This window comes from Myxine glutinosa, chromosome 4 (assembly GCF_964187855.1).
Source record: "Myxine glutinosa chromosome 4, kmMyxGlut1.1, whole genome shotgun sequence".
NCBI classification, from domain to species: Eukaryota; Metazoa; Chordata; class Myxini; order Myxiniformes; family Myxinidae; genus Myxine; species Myxine glutinosa.
This window is the reverse complement of record NC_136264.1, coordinates 105,302,012-105,318,815: the sequence shown is the minus strand read 5'-3', so window position 1 is coordinate 105,318,815 and position 16,804 is coordinate 105,302,012. Positions and strand designations below refer to the sequence as shown.

The 16,804-nt window shown below is 42.1% G+C and overlaps 1 protein-coding gene across 1 annotated transcript in view; it reads left to right on the top strand.

Moving 5' to 3' along the window:
* The first annotated feature begins 1,568 nt into the window (after nt 1-1,568).
* The window catches only part of LOC137425938 (glutamate receptor ionotropic, delta-1-like), a 396,968-nt gene continuing 381,732 nt past the window's right edge, over nt 1,569-16,804 (top strand). The window contains exon 1 of the mRNA XM_078776249.1: nt 1,569-1,872. Within this exon, the coding sequence (XP_078632375.1) occupies nt 1,572-1,872 (301 nt within the window). The 5' untranslated portion in view covers nt 1,569-1,571. The remainder of the gene's footprint in view (nt 1,873-16,804) is intronic.

The following is a 16,804-nucleotide window of genomic DNA, read 5'->3' as shown; positions in this document are numbered from 1 at the left end:
GTTCCCTTGAGCTCAGTATCGCCGCTGTAATGTGTCTACTGATGTTATAAAAGATATAGGGTGAATGGGGCAATAATTGTGCCTGTAGGATTTGTTTCCGCCACCCCCCCTAAGGGTTACAGATTTTTAAAGCCGCCATTTTGAAATCCAATATGGCGGCGACCTTGGGTGAATTTCAAAGTGGTTCCATATCTGAAAATGTTCTAAATATAACATTCTATCATTGTGCCAAATTTGGTGCTTCCATCACAAAATGCACAATTCTTCTTAAATTTTTGCTATGCCGCTGCACTAAAAGGTCTTTGTCTGAGGTCACCGAGTCCGATCGGTGCAGCTGTGCAGCGATCAGTGCAGCCGTTTGTGCGGCACCCGGGAAAATAACGTTATGCAGGAGTCCAAACCTGAAAATGCTGGAGGCCAAAGCTGAAATTGGAAAAACAATATTTTACTCCAGGAAATCCCAGGATTACCCACCCAAAATATCGTTGTGATCGGTTCAGCCGTTTTTTGCGGTACCTTCAAACGGACGGATGGACAGACAGACGTACGAACATTTGGTGAATAATAGTAAGATTACATTGAAACTTGCAAAAAAGAACACTGCCTCTTTTTGTATCTCCTTGATCATTTAACTTGGCCCCCTGTGGTTATGTCACGTGCCTTATGGTGAAATGTCGTATAACCCACACACGAGTATACCCTGCAGTTGGAATTTTTGGAACTAATTTAATGTATGGGTTATTTGGGTTACATGGGTTATTTGCATGAAAATATGGTAGCAAACGTAAACCCAATATTTAACAAAGGATCCAGAGAATAATTTGGGGAACTATCAACCTGTTAGTTTGACTTAAGGTATAGGAAAGGTGTTGGAATCATTAATGTAAGATTAGATATATCAAAAGAGGTAGTTTTAACTTTGTACCGGAATTCAATGAGGTCTCATGGAGAACATTGTGTGCAGTTATGGTTACCATTTGAAGGACATAGTTGCTCTAGAGAGGTAAAGCACCTAGATTGATCATGGGACTAGCTACACTAAGTTATAAGGAGCGGCTGAAAGAAACTCGATCTTTCGATTAGAAAGGAGGTTCTTGCAAGAGGATCTGACAGAGATGTTTAAGATAATGAAAGGTATTGACAAAATAAGTGGAAAAGAGTCTTTCAGCACAATAGACAGTGTGAATTGTTTTGGACAGAATGGACAAGGGGAGACAATTTAAGAGTAAAGAAGAGGAGAGTTAGGACGGTAGTAAGACAAATATCTTTTACTCGGAGAGTGATGAATGGATGAAGTGGTTTTTCTGCAAGGATAGTGGCAATAGATTCTGGATTGTTTTAAAATTGAGTTGTATAAGTATCTGTTCGTAGTAGGGATGTGGGAATACTTTGTTGTTGGCATAATTGTGCAGGCTTGCTGGGCCTAATGGCCTCCTCCTGCTTTTCAGCTCCTGTATTTCCTTCTACGACAATAGATAACAGTAAGAAGTGGATAATGAATGTGGAGTTGAGGTTTACCTGGTTTCCTCAATCATCTCTTCCTTCTGTTCTCTCTTACAGCTTGTGAACTTATGGAACAAGGAATTCTGGCACTTCTGTCTTCCACTGGCTGTGCAGCCGCCTCGTCTTTGCAAGCACTGGCTGAGGCCATGCGTATCCCATACCTTTTTGTGGAACAAGGTGGAGTTGGGGGTCCGGGTGAAACAGGGGGTTGCCCTCGCAGTGGCTGCGAACTGCCAACTTTACCCACAGGAGAAAGTGAAGGCTACACGCTCACAGTGCGTCCTTCTTCTCAGCTGGGTCATTTGCTCATCCAAGTCATTGATGATTTTGCCTGGAGGAAGTTCATCCTCTTTTATGAGAATGGCTACGGTAAGCTAATCAAGCATTATGTTCAGCTACAGTACCCCAAATTGCACTGCATTATCAACTGATCATAAGTCCAATAGGCTTATTCGTTTTGCTTAAAATGCAAAAATTACAAAACTTTTGGCAACCTACTTGTAATACTCTCTTGCTTTTTCTTTCTTTTCCACCAAACTGCATTCTCATTTTTTCTTTTCCACCTTATCATTTCATCCTCCCTCGAGCACTGCTATTCCATTTGGAGAGGAGTCTTTTTGGGAGGTGCAATCTATTTGCCTCGTACAATGCAGAACTAAATTGAGAAAATGAAGAGCAGGGAGGGGCATATGAAAAAGGAATGTGGGAGAAGTTGGAAGATATGGGAATAGAGCTTTGGAGGTATTAAAAAAAATGTTCTGCCAATTTACAGGTAGTGGACCAAAAAAATGGAAACACCTGTTTATATGAGGGACGCCAAGCAAGAGTTTCCACCTAGGTGTGACCCATGTGCTAATTAAGTAAATAACGAGCATGCTTAGGGTCATGTATAAAATTGCTGCACAAACCTGATTGCCTCTAATTATGGCTAACATGGCTGCAAGAGGATACATCCTCTCCCCAGTGCACCCATCCACAGAGCACGTGTGGTCGCCCAATGGTTTGATGAGCATGACACTGATGTTATCCATATGTCATGGCCTTTTAGTCACCAGATCTGAATCCAATCAAGCATTTATGGAATATTCCAGAACAACACCTCAGACAGCTTTTTTCTACCTCCATCAAACACGTGCGAGTTGATTGAGTTTCTCGTGGAAGAATGGTGCCGCATCCCACCTTCAGGATTCCAGACTGTGGTGGACTGTATGCCCCGGCACATACAGGCCGTACTGGCTGCATGTGGTGGCCCAACACCCTATTAAGTGACTTTACGTTGAGGTTTCCATTTTTTGTCACTACGTGTGCATCACTAAAAATATTTTAATACAATTTGAACTTAATTTTCATAGATTCAGCATTAGTTCCTGAATTATTTTTTGGGAGGAAATTTATTGCTCGTACAGAAGAATTGTAGTTGAATGCAAATATAGTCAAGGGAGTTGTAATTCTCATCAACTATCCTTCATTAGCCAAAATAAGTTCATAATTAGTACCTGTTCATTAATTTTCACAAACATTTCTATACTTAAAAATACCTCATAAGCAGCACCATCTCTTATATGACATCAGCTATTTCAGTGATACTAGGGCATTGCCCGTACGTGGGTGCCCGTTCCTTGCCCAAAAAAAAAAAAAACGCTACCCGTACGCTCTACCCCGCCCGTACGCCCGTAAACAAAAAATAACAACGCTCTTCGCTTCCGCCCTTCGCTCTGACTGAATTGGGAGAAATAATGCGCATAAGAAATCGAATTACGTACCGTAATGGCGGTCAGCTCGTAACGCGCACACTGTCCGGAAGTTCGCATATCGCATATCTATCTATCTATCTATTAATGCCCATTTATTCAATTATCGCCAACGTATTTTGGCTTTTTGCAATTTAATCGCAAGGAAAAGTAGAAAGAGAAGAGGGAAAAAAAGAAAAGCCTTGCCTTGCTGCAAACAGCTGCTGCAAACAACAACAACATGGAAGGCTGCACTGTCCGGAAGTTGGCATATCGCAGTTACGATTATTTTAGTGTTAATGGCCAATTATTCAATTAGCGCCAACGTATTTTGGCTGTTTGCAATTTAATCGCAAGGAAAAGTAGAAAGAGAAGAGGGGAAAAAAGAAAAGCCTTGCATTAACGCATTAACGCTTGCATTGCATTAACGGTTCGGCACACGTGATAGCTCGCTGCTCTCTGATTGGTTGAAGCGTTTTTTGGACATAGCTCGGTAGGTACTTGTCCGATTAATTACAAACCTTGAAAAGGCACATCCTCGGGTCCCCAGCAATATACCTGGCAAGTTTCAAGTATATCGGACCCGTGGTTGTCGAGAAACAGCGGTCACAGACAAACACACAGACACACAGAGATTGCTGGAATTATAGATAGATACAGACTTGGCATTTAATATGGAATATTTTTTTTGTGGGGGTGAACTTACTTTTCAAGATGTCTTAGAACCAAAAGTTCATTAGAATTATGTTGAAATTATTCTAGATTTTGTTAATGTGACCTTTAAAAGAAACAAAAACCACATTTGACATTTCGAAACAAATAAATTGATCCTTGAAAGTGATGTAAACTGATATCGAACTCAATTCATGGACAGTACTGTGTTAAACTTCTGTACGTTTTCCAGAAGTATCTCTTTATTTTGCACATTAGCCAAAATTTTTTTTAACAAAAACAAAAGTTAAATTACGACTGGGATTACAGACAGTAAAATTACAGTTCAGTACTTCGTGTAACCCCCACGAGCATTCAGGAGAGCACGTACACGTTGAGGCATGCTGTTCACGAGATTTGCCAAGGTTTGGACAGGAATCGCTTGCCGTGCAGTGACAATAGCCTGCTGCAATTCACGCACAGAGGTCGGCTGCTGGTCCAAGTGGTCGATTTGACGCGTTAATTCTGCCCACAAGTTCTCTATCGGATTCATATCCGGGGACATGGCAGGCCACTCCATATGCTCTACACCACGGTCAGCAAGAAAGTGTTGGATCATGCGAGCATGATGAGGCCGTGCATTGTCATCTTGGAAGACAAAGTTTCCTCGAAAGGCTGCACGAGCAAATGGAAGCAATGTTTCTTCCAGAATGGCCCTGTACTTGAACTGGTTCAGGTTTCCATTCAGAACAACCAGGTCAGTTTTGCCCCCTGCATGAAAAGCAGCCCAAACGGTCACCCCACCACCTCCAGCTTGGACTCTTGGCACTATACAATCTTTGTTGTAGGCTTCATGCACTTGTCTGTGCACTCGGACGCGGCCATCTTGACGATGGACCAGAAATCTAGACTTGTCACTGAAGATCACGTGATTCCAGTGTCCTGGCTGCCATTGACGGTGCTCTCTGGCCCACTGCAATCGGCGCTGGTGGTGTTGTCTGGTCAGGCGTGGCTTTCTCAGGGGACGCCTGGCACGATAGCCTGCTTGAACCAGTCGTTGGTTGACTAGCCTTCTGGATACAGGCACATTTGTCAATTGCTGCCATTCAGCCCTAAGCCGATTAGCTGACTTGGTACGGCCATTGCGGACTAACCGGTGCAGCTGGCAATCATCCCTCCTTGTGGTTCTGTGGGGACGTCCTGGCCTCGGTATTGGAGTAGGGACACCCCTCTGAGCATTTCGTTTCAGGATCTTTGACACCTGACCTTGAGTGATGCCATACTGCCGAGCAATAGCACGCTGTTTCATGCCGTAATTTTGTAAAGCCACCACTCCATGACAAACAGCATTGTCGAGTTGACGGACCATCTCCAGAGGAAGCGGCAATAACTTTTGGAGACGTGCAGCAGTTGTTTTCCACTAATACAGAACGCAACAACCCTTGTGTTCCCGACTGTGAAGCCAATCATCAAATGCACCTGTCCGTACATTTTGCCACGCCACCTGTGATACAATCCTGTTGTTGACTTCTTGCTGCGACAGACAAGCAGTGACATGGTTGTTTTAACAAATAAATCACCAAAGTGTAAAAGAAACTCACCAGATTGATATAGTGAGTTAAGAAAGTAAACCCAAGTCAAGAAAAAAAAAAATTCCATATTAAATGCCAAGTCTGTAAATTGTTTAGGTATAATTAATGTGACCTGTGATAAAAATGAGGAATTTTTGAAAGCAGATTGACATGGTTTAAATAAAAACATCATGACTGCCAGACACAGAAGAAAATGGGACCAGAATAGCATCTGGCATGTGGATACCCAGTTGGCTTGTGCCTGAGTGAATGATTCCAATAATCCAATCCGTACCATCATTCCAAGTTGGAGATATATTCCACTGAAACAGTTTCTTGGCATAGAATACACTGGGCACTTTGCCATTGCCTTTCCGAGAGAAAATGAAGAGGTACATTTAAAAAAAATTTGGCCAGGGTAGCACCAGTATGTAATGGCATACTATTGTCAAAAGGCACCGTGGGATTTTAATGCCCACAAAGTGAATGATGGCAGAATGCACAGCTTGCGTAACATCTCATCAAAAAGCAGGGTATACTCCAGGAAGGCACTCCTTGTGATGCAGCAGGATAATGGAAGTTGAACCAGACTAGACAGCTTGAGATGGGAGGGAGTTACAAGTGACTAGTCCCGGAACAAAAGGTCAATGGTGTGATAATTTATACCGCTATATGCTGTCCCTTTTTTCCAAGGACAGAATTCAAGATGGTGAATAATGACTCGAGTGGAAACTTTGACACCATTGTCATCAAGAGACAAAGGAGAACGTTTCGTGTGAAAATATTCCCACCTCCCTTACTCACAATGTACCTTGTTTATCCACTACTCTCCACTCTTCAAAAACATCGCCAGAGTGTTTTGTATTTGGGTCTGTCTGTTTGTCTGTCTATCTGTCTATCTGTCTGTCTGTCTGTTTGTCTGTTTGTCCACGCAGAACGTGAGTGCTTTTCTCTGCAAACATTGGTCCGATTGACATGAAATATTCACTATTGGAGTGCGTTCGCCTTTAGAATTTTTTAATGATGATTATGATGTCTTAGGTAACGTGATACGGGCGCCATCTTGGAAAATTGAAACTATCACATTGTTAAGCACTCTCCATGGGGAACAACATATATTCATAATGATGTAATCGGTGCCTTCATTATGACGTCATAATTAGACAAGTAGAACAATTGATCCGATCAGTTTGAAATTTATTGAGCATTATCTACACAAAAAATGTATGGGAGAATTAGTGATGACGTCATCGACTCATCGGTCACGTGGTTCGGCAGCCATATTGGATTGAACATAAATCTACATCGTCAAAAAACCACACCAACAGCAGCTAATAAACACCACACAAACACGTCCTGGTGAGGGTCTGCGATCTCTGTTTGCTCTTTCTTGTTGCTACTGTAGTTGCTTGTTAGTAGAATATCCTACCAATCTCTGTTGGGTCCCCATAATTGACATCTTTCTAAACGAGCATGAACCTGCATTTAGATATCCGTATTATATTGTTACAGACGCGGTTGTGGATGTTGGTTTACCGAGCGGTTTGGTATGACCGCGTCTGCACAGTTTACCCGATTATACTCGAACGTTGGCCGAGTCGCGCTACGCTAAATCAATTGAGGAAAGGACACAACGGCTGGGTTAAAATGACACGACACCAGGGGTACAGTTCTCAAGACCTCCGGAGGAGGTTATAATATTTCGGAACGTTAGATTACAAGGACAAGAGAGACAGCATAGGAAGGTAGGCACTTAACCACGGTCTTATAGTAGCCCCGACAGACCACAGATAAACAGGACAAAACTGACTCACACAGGGATTGATGGCAAGGAAGGGCAGGTAGTCGAGGCTCAAGGTGCACCTTGGCTCAGGGGCAGAATCGACCCGGTCCGGTCCAGAGATGCGGGAGGTCTCTCAGCGCTCGGAGGTGGCGACTTCTCTTTTCAAGCTGGGGCGCATCTGACGTCACGTCCGGTAAGTGGCTGCGTATATCCGGCGGGGAGTGACACGCCCTCGGCTCGTCAGCTCCGCCCCAGATGGAATCGGCCCGTTGCTTCTTATTGGGTGCGGGGGGTTACCGGGCTCCGCCCTTGACGAGGGGCCGACAGGCAGCCCCTTCGTGGTAACCCCGTCGGCGCACATGGGCAATGGCGGCTAACCGAGCCGGAGTGAGGACGCACACTCCCCGCGCGCTGTTGTTGTAGTTGTTGTTGTTGTTGTTTCATGGGGAAGATGGGAGGAGGTATGGGGAGGTCCTAAACTCACTACTGGTGCCATACAATCACATTCTGGTGCAACGAAGAGTCAGAATTAATGGAAACGAGTCCTTAACTGACATAGACTAAGAATAACTAGCAAGAGGTCCTATAGTTGTCTACGTGAGATGCGGTGAACCTGGGCACGACATTTAATGGGGGAAGAAGGGGAAGGTCGGTTCTACAGAGTGTTGTTTACAGACAATGGGACTAGGGAATGGGGGATTGGGGATAGTTGGGGAGTATTGGGGAAATAGGGGAATATTTACAAGCGGATATGGAGGCCAAATCCCATATCCGCAACAATATAAATGTGAAAGAACTTGACGTACTACCATTTGAGTAATCTCATTTGTGCCTGCCCTAAAGTTAATGGTCAATGTATCATTAAACATGCCAGTATTGTTAATCAGAAACGCACACATTGTGTGTAAAAGTGTCATGTGATAAAGCAATTTCCATCAGTTGTTTCTTCTATTGCCCGATAGCCAAACTTATCAGTATTCCATGGCACGATGCTCTGCCTGCAGATCTGCCATTATCAAAGCCACTTCAGTGGCTAAACAAAGCCGACAGCTCCATTTTGTGACTTCAATGTGCAGCTAAACATTGTAGATAATTAAAGCTCCTGGCATATTCAGAATTAGTTTTGGAAAGGCAAATAATGAAACCTGTTTTGCGGTGTCTTTGATACCTGCCAGGTGTGCTGTGGCTTTGTGCAGCCATTGAAGGGCTGATTGGGCTTTTTCCTGGTGTGAGCTTGAGTGGGTTTGTTTCAAGTCAAGATAGCTATTGCAATGAACATTTAAAAAAAATAGGACAGGTCAAAGATCTAAAGACCATCTTTATATGACAAGATAATTAAATTCAAAACACTTGGTGAAGATGGGGGCACATTGGCATCATTATAATGCCATTGAGAAGCCAACAATACATTGCTAAGGTGTTAGCTGACTTGCATCTTGCTCAGGATATAGCGTTGTTTTCCCACACACTTTGTCTGGTTGGCAGGAACTTCTTAGTAGGGTGGACATAGCAGCTGTAAAGGTGTACCAAAATATGAATGTAGCATAAACAAAGTGCATATACATGTTGCACAACTAAACAAAAGACTTCAAAGCAGTAAAAACACTAGTAGGGCACTCTGTAGAGCACAAACTTCTGGCAGGCTGAAAGGTTTCCATTTTGTATCCCACTGATAGGCCAGAATTTGGATCCAGACCTGAACCAAAATCGAATTGGGTTGTACTCGTTCACCAAATTTTGTCATAAATCGTCCGAAACCGTCCATAACGTTTTTGAGATATCGTGCTATACATCGGTTTTAGCCCTATCGCTAAATGGTGAAGAGTCACTGTAAAAAAAAATCTCTGATCCGGATCTGTATTCGGATCTTCACCAAAATTGAATCGATTCATCCTCGTCACACACCCAGCCTGTCCACCAGATTTCTTCCAAAAATCCATCCACAACTTTTTGAGATATCGTGCTATATATCGGTTTTTGCCTTATTTCTCAATGGTGAAGAATCACTTTAAAATTATCGGATCTGCATCCGGATGTTCACCAAAATCGAATCATTTCTTCCTTGTCGCATACCCAAACTCTCCACCAAATGTCGTCCGAATCCATGCACAACGTTTTGAGATATCCTGTTCACAAACAGACAGTGATTAAAACATAACGTCCATTCACCTCCGGTGGCAGAGGTAAAAAAAAAGAAGGGAATATTGTGTTGAAGAGTGTGATTTTCAATATTGAGGGTATTCGATAGACAACACTCAAAAGGACATTGAGAGGAGACATGGTAGCGGTGGCATGCAATAAAGTGGGGACAGTCTGAAGCCAAAAGCATCTCAGTAGATTCATGTAATTAATCATGGTGGCGCTGCGAAGCATTCTTCTGCAAACCACCGAATGGTTGACACTCATGAAAAAGCAAGAGCAAAGACTGGATGGATACCCCACCCATATACTTCGAATGGCACCAAACATCAGCTGACAGAATCATTGTAGGAACAACCAGTTATACAGAGAGAGCAACTAGAGCCTTCCAAACCCAGAGAAGAGGATGCCTGAAAATGTTTAGTCACTGCATGTGGAGTAAGTAAGTCAGTGCATGCAATGGAAACTGTCACAGGGTAGATTTTATAAAGAAAGAACTGAAATGAGCTACATTGAGCAGCTCAGCACCGATTCACGAGCTCCATCAAAGGATTTAGGACAAAAATGCAAGTGTAAAAACATCTCTCACAGATCCTGCTGTGCTCAATGAACGTCATGATAATAATGATGATGATGATGATGGAGAATTCAAATTAAATTAAAAGTTCAGCTACAAAAGACGAAACATGCTTGTCAATCATCTGAGATTCAATTAACATCATTTTATGATCCATAAAGTGTCGCTCAATTTCTGAGCCTATCTTTTTTTCTTGTTAAAGTATCACCTTTACAGTAGAAACTTGTCGAGCTGCATCAGTATAGCTAGTGGGCATAAAGTGTCCCGTTGAAGGGGTTTTGTCAACTTTTAACTCAATCATTTCTTATTAGTCCAAGTGAGTGGTGGCAGAAGATATAACACACACACACACACACACACACACACACACACACACACACACACACACACACACACACACACACACACACACACACACACACACACACACACACGCTTCTCCTTTTACCAATAGATGCAAATATATAGTGTAATTTATCTTGTGGCCCCGGAATCAAATAAAATATATATTTATAACGGCCCTTAGCCCATACAGCTCCCACTCTCACCCGCACCCCTTCCTCCAAAACATGATTGATATCATAATTTTAAACTTACCTTCACAAGTTACATTCACAAGCCCCAGACCTTTCCATCAGTGTTAAGAAGCACCCACACCAGATGCGGTGTCTCCCTCTGGGAAGTCTGCCTGAATGTTGGTAATGACAGCTTCGTCTTTCCAATTGCAAATGTCCGTTAAATAAATGGCGCTGCGTGCCATGTTCACGCGAGGACGCGAGGTAGTCCCACATGGTTCAAAGTCCACTCACTGACAGGAATGATCGGGGAGGTCGGGTAAAACGTGCCGTCCACATCCTGTCCACAGGTCTTGCATGGGCCCACATCGTCGGGCTGCAAGATATCAACTTTTTGGGTCAGTTGATCAGAAAATTCTCCAACTCTTTCGTTGTGCAGAGGCACCCCCCCCCCCTCTTTATCATAGGGACTTTTACAAGTATTTTTGGCTTATTTTAAAAGTTTGTGAGCCATTTTAGGTAACAATCCTTACCTGGCCTGCACAATATACGTTACCTGCCTGATGACCGTTGCTGCTTGGGGTTTCTGTGCATGCGCTCCAAACATTCTGCGGCAGATTACCTCATTTTGAAAGTCATATATTATATACTTAACCGATGGCTTAACAGATCTCACATTTTCACTCTCTCTCCGAAATGACCATCTGCGAAACCCTCCCATATACTTTCTTCCCATTCCTCTTGAGGAAGTTCAGTCACTCAAACTACTGGGTTTAACTATCAGCCACGATCTTTCTTGGGCAAACCACATATCAAATTTGGCCTACAAAGCCAATATTCGACTGGAATTCCTCCATCATACAAAGTCCTTCCTTGGCACACCTGATGCCCTATCTACATACAAGGCAGTACCACAAGTTAGTTACCCTCAACCTCCTCCCAACCCCAAGCCAAGCTCCTTCCAAATTTAGTTTTTCCTTCCTGAGTGTTTGGTTCTGTAAACATCTTGTCCACCACATGTGTTCTCCTCTTCACCTCATTCCTCCTCGCACCAATTATTTGTCAGTCTCAATTTCTCACTTACACTCGACCCAGCAGAGCCATTGAAAATCTGACACAACAAACCTGGGCAGTGTATAATCGGCAGAGGTCTACAGGCCTAATGTGGTAGGAAACCAGAAAACCAAGATGGCGGCCATTTCATTTTGTCTTGGTGCTATGGTAGGTGGAGTCAAGTAACACATGTGGGTGTAGATTGGCAGCAATAAATAACAGCAACACTTTGACAAGACCAAAATCAATAATCCACTTACAGAATTTGCATTTTGGTGAAAGCAAAACTCGTCCCAGAGACCGTGTGCAGGTTTGTTCATTCGTACTTGCAATTTAGCTAATTCAGCTGGCAATTCACCACATTTAAACTGCATTCAAAGTTTGATAACTTAACAGAAGTTACTTTCTATATTGTAAAAAAACAAAAAACTCCCTCGACACTGATGAATATACATAAAAAGACAGACACAAAGTCCAGGGAAAATGCTACAATTTCTGCCAGTTCAAGTGAATTCCGCTGGACAGATTGATTTACAGTGGGCCTCAGAGAGCAGCTGTTCTGCATCGAGTAGTTTTGCACATTATTCTATTCAATAAGGCCTTTTTTATTTTGCATAGAAAATATTTGTTCACAGAAGAGCAAATTGACAATAGGAAAAAGCAATGTACTGCCAAAGCGGCAGTGGGGCAAAAGGCAGACACAACAAGCAAGGAAATGAATGAACAAGAAAGTAGAATGAAGATTTGCTAAGTTGATGTTATTGGAGGTCGAAAATAACATGGGTAGGAATAAGGAGGGTAACGTGAAATGGTGGTGTACTGCCAGCTTGAAGCCAAGGAGAGGGACGCATGAGATTGAATAGTTTCATTCAGGAGTAAACATAAACAGGAGAAAAGAGGAGCAAGGGAGTGGAGGTATGTGGCAGGCCTGGATTTTTTGGGTTTACAGAGGAGAATACAGGCATCCTGAAGGAGGTGGGAATCTTTGGAGGGCCGAGAGAGTAGAGGGAGCAAGACTGGATGAAAGGCAGTAAAAAAAAAAAAAAACCGAGGTCACCAACCTGTCTGGAAGATGACAGCAGTAGGTATTGTGCTAATCCTCATCATCGTGGGACATGCTATTGATGTTGAGATCTTTGTCTTCCAAAGAATAAAGCAGTACAGTATTCTATTTAACGACACACAAAGGCCTTGTAGACTGTGAGTAGTTCTGATTTTGCAGTGAATGACTTCATTACGTTGGATGCCGAGGCGTCGGCTGGCTTTGGAGGCCGGCTTCCCTAAATGACCACCCCGGGAGAGCCGGTGGCTTATAGTGGAGCCTAGAAGTTCAAGAGACTGAATCTCTTCCAGTGACTTATAGTGGAAGTATATTGGTGGATTTGTTTGATGATCGTTCTGGAGTTCCCGAGTGTAGCATTGCGGCAGCAGACTCCAAGTAAGACTCATGCTGCTCTGCAATATAAAGAGATTGGAGATGACACAACCATGAACACACAGCTCGTCTGATCCACCATTGCTTCAAAATACACAAAAGGGGAAGAAAAAAAAACTCAGAGCATCACCAAAGTTGAAGAACACAGGTGCAAGGAGAGCGTATTGAAGTCAACAGATTCAAATTGCATCAAACTGTAACACAGATGCAACACCGTCCAATAAACGTACCACAGCCAAACCGGCTGATGTCCAGATTGATCATGTGATGAGATACTGTCTTCTTGTGAATGCTTTTAAGTTCTGTTCACAAAGTTACATTCATTCCAATTCCAAACCACCTTGGCATCACCCTGTGCAATCTACTTCAAAGTGTACACACAGGGATAGACACCTTGAATATAATTTTTTTTAACATACTCTAAATTTATACTCTAATCATATTTACTGAGCACACTTTCAGATGTGCACCAACCCCTCACTCCTAATAACAGTAAATACCAATTGAATATTTTTTAGTGGTGAGCATGAGTTGAGTAGTTCCACAAATGGAGAGCATTTTGTGATTCACTGGGAACAAAGAAACCAGTTGAATGCTTTGACGATAAATGATCCGAAGAGCATGAATTCCCTTTTGAGCCTCTTTTTATCAGTGACAGGCAGTAGTGATCATGAGTACGAGAAAAATGAGGTGGTTTTGCAAATGATCCTGAGCGGTGACAGCGTTTTGAATGTGATGAAAACGGTCATAATGAAGTTTGTTTCGAAAATCAGTAATCAGGACCTGGCATATGACACTGCAGATCCGGTAAAGCATGGGTAGCTGAAGTACCGGGCTGGCCACTCGTACCTGGTGTCGGTGTACCTGTTGTAGGTGTACTTGTAGGTGGCCAATGTCTCATCTTGTACACAAATAAATGAACCATTTTGTAAGTGCAGCCGAGCTGAACATTCATGTATTATATCTTACAGCTCTATTTCATTTACCTTTTTTCTTACAAATGGATATCTATCTTCAAGAGAGCCTTAAGTTCTTGTATATTTGTCAGGATTTGTGATTTTTTATCAGGATGCAAAGTTTTTGTATTTGATCTATGTTTGACGAAATAAGTTATCTTAATTATTCAAATCAGTCAACTTAAGTTAACCACACCAAAGTTATCTTGGCATAGTGGTTAGAGTGTCTGCTTTCAGTTTTGGAGGTAGGTGGTTTGAATCTGACCCTATAGCTGTTATACCAAAGACGTTAAAACATCCTGCTTCCTTCCTTGATGCTTAGCATTTGAAAAAGGATAAATAATGGACAAACAATCATAGGTTCACAACTATAGTGCAGGCTTGATGGGAACTGTGGCTTCCTCTGGCCTACTCCTGCGCTGAAGTTTCTCAGAAAGAGGAAGTTTTCTCAGCATTGGGGATCGTGGGGGGAAGTGGGGGAATGGTAGAGAGGGAATGGTGGGGGAGAGCGACCAAAATGGGATCTTCAGGGACTTTTGGGTTTTCGGGGTCTTCAGGTTCATTTGGGCCATTGGGGTAGTTTGGTGTTTGGGGTCTTTTGGGTCTTTTGGGTCTTGTAAGGTCTTTGGGGTATTTTGGGTATTTTTGGGCTTTAAAGGTCATAAGGGTCTTTTGGGTCTTCTGGGTCTTTTTGGTATTTGTGGTATTTTGGGTCTTATGTATACAGTGCCTATAGAAAGTCTACACCCCCTTTCAAATTTTTCACCTTTTGTTGCCTTATAGCCTGGAATTAAAATGCATTAAATCAGACTTTTTCCACCTTTATTTACACATCGTAACCCAAAACTTACAAGTGAAAAACAAATTCTACAAATTTCAGAAAATTAATTACGATACAAAATTAGAATATATTGGTTGGATAAGTGTCCACCCCCCTTATAATAGCAATTGTAAATTGGCTCAGGTGTATCAATCACCTTCAAAATCACACACCAAGTTAATTGGCCTCCACCTGCATAAAATTGTAGTGATTATGATTATTTCAGAATAAAATCAGCTGTTCCTGTCGGTTTCCTCTGCTGGTTAGTGCATTTCACAGCAAAGACTCAACCATGACCACCAACGAGCTTTCAAAAGATCTCTGGGATAAAGTTGTGGAAAGGCACAGATGATGGGATGGGTATAAAAATATTTCGAAGGCATTTGATATCCCTTGGAGCACAGTCAACACAATCATTAAGACGTGGAAGGCATATGGTACCACCAAGACTTCCTAGATCAGGCCCTCCATCCAAACTGGATGATCAAACAAGGAGGAGACTGATCAGAGAGGCCACCAAGAGGCCAATGGCAACATTGAAAGAGATGCAGGCCTTTATGGCAAAGACTGTGTGCATGTAACAACAATATCCCAAGCACTCCACAAGTCTGGCCTGTACGGTAGAGTGGCAAGAAGTAAGTCATAACTCAAAAAAGCCCACCTTGAGTCCCGTTTGAGGTATACAAAAACTACTTAAGAGATTCTGAAGCCATATGGCAAAAAGCTTTGCCTAAAAAGTGTAAATGCAAAACATGTTTGGCACAAACCCAACACAGCACATTACCCAAAGAACACCTTCCCTACTGTGAAGCACGGTGGTGGCAGCATCATGTTATGGGGATGTTTCTCATCATCATCAGCAGGGACTGGGGCACTTGTCAGGATAGATGGGAAAATGGATGGAGCAAAATACAGAAAAGTTCTAGAGGAAAAGCTGCCGCCCTCTGCAAGAAAACTGAAATTGGGACGGAAGTTCACCTTTCAGCATGTTAACGACCTGAAGCACTCAGCCAAAGCTACACTGAAGTGGCTAAGGAACAAAAAGAGAAATGTTCTTGAGTGGCCCAGTCAGAGCGCCGACCTAAATCTAATCAAAAATCTGCGACATGACTTGAAGATTGCTGTCCATCAATGCTCCCCATGCAACTTGAATGAGCTTGAACAGTTTTCTGCAGAATAATGGGCAAATATTGCCCAATCAAGGTGTGCAAAGTTGTAGAGACTTATCCCAACAGACTCACAGCTGTAATTGCTGTCAAAGGTGCTTCCACCAAGTATTAATTCAGTGAGGTGGACACTTATCCAACCAATATTTTCTACTTTTGTTTTTTTTAAAGTCTTTGGTATCACTCGGCTGGGATTTGAGGCAGCAGCCTCCCCCACTCAGAGCGGACACTCTAACCATTACGCCACCGACTCTGGTTGTTGACATACAGTACAGTATATTTGTTGTTGTTCTGTTTTTATTATTATTTTTATTTACATTGCCTTATTCGCAACTTCTCCCTTTGATTGATAATCTACTTTAGCAGGTGTAAAAGGCATCTCCCAATTGTCGATTCAATATACTTACATGCTGAAAGGGAATACTCAGTATCAAGTACTTATTTATTTTCGTTCTCCTCTGGGAAATATCTCGCACACCTTAATTCTCACAATTACTTACTTAATTAATTATTATTTTAAAGTTACAGATTCAAATGAAATATTGGTGGTTTAGGTATTTTTTTTAGCCAATTGATTAATGATTTAATTATTTACCATTATTATTTTATTTATTTTCATTATTAAACACTTATTTATTTTCTTTTTCATCTGGGCAATATCTCAGGCACGCTCTTAGGAAGCTGATATTTGGACATGACAGTGACCAAGAGATTTGGCTATAAAGGATATTTTTGATTTATTGATTAATCAATTATTGATTCATTAATTATTCATTGATTAATCAGGTAATCAATTATTTATTTATTTGATTTATTAATTATTTAATTAATTTCCAAAATGTTCCAGCTTCGGATGAAACACTGGTGGTTTAGGTATGCTATCAGCCAATTGATTAAGAAATTAA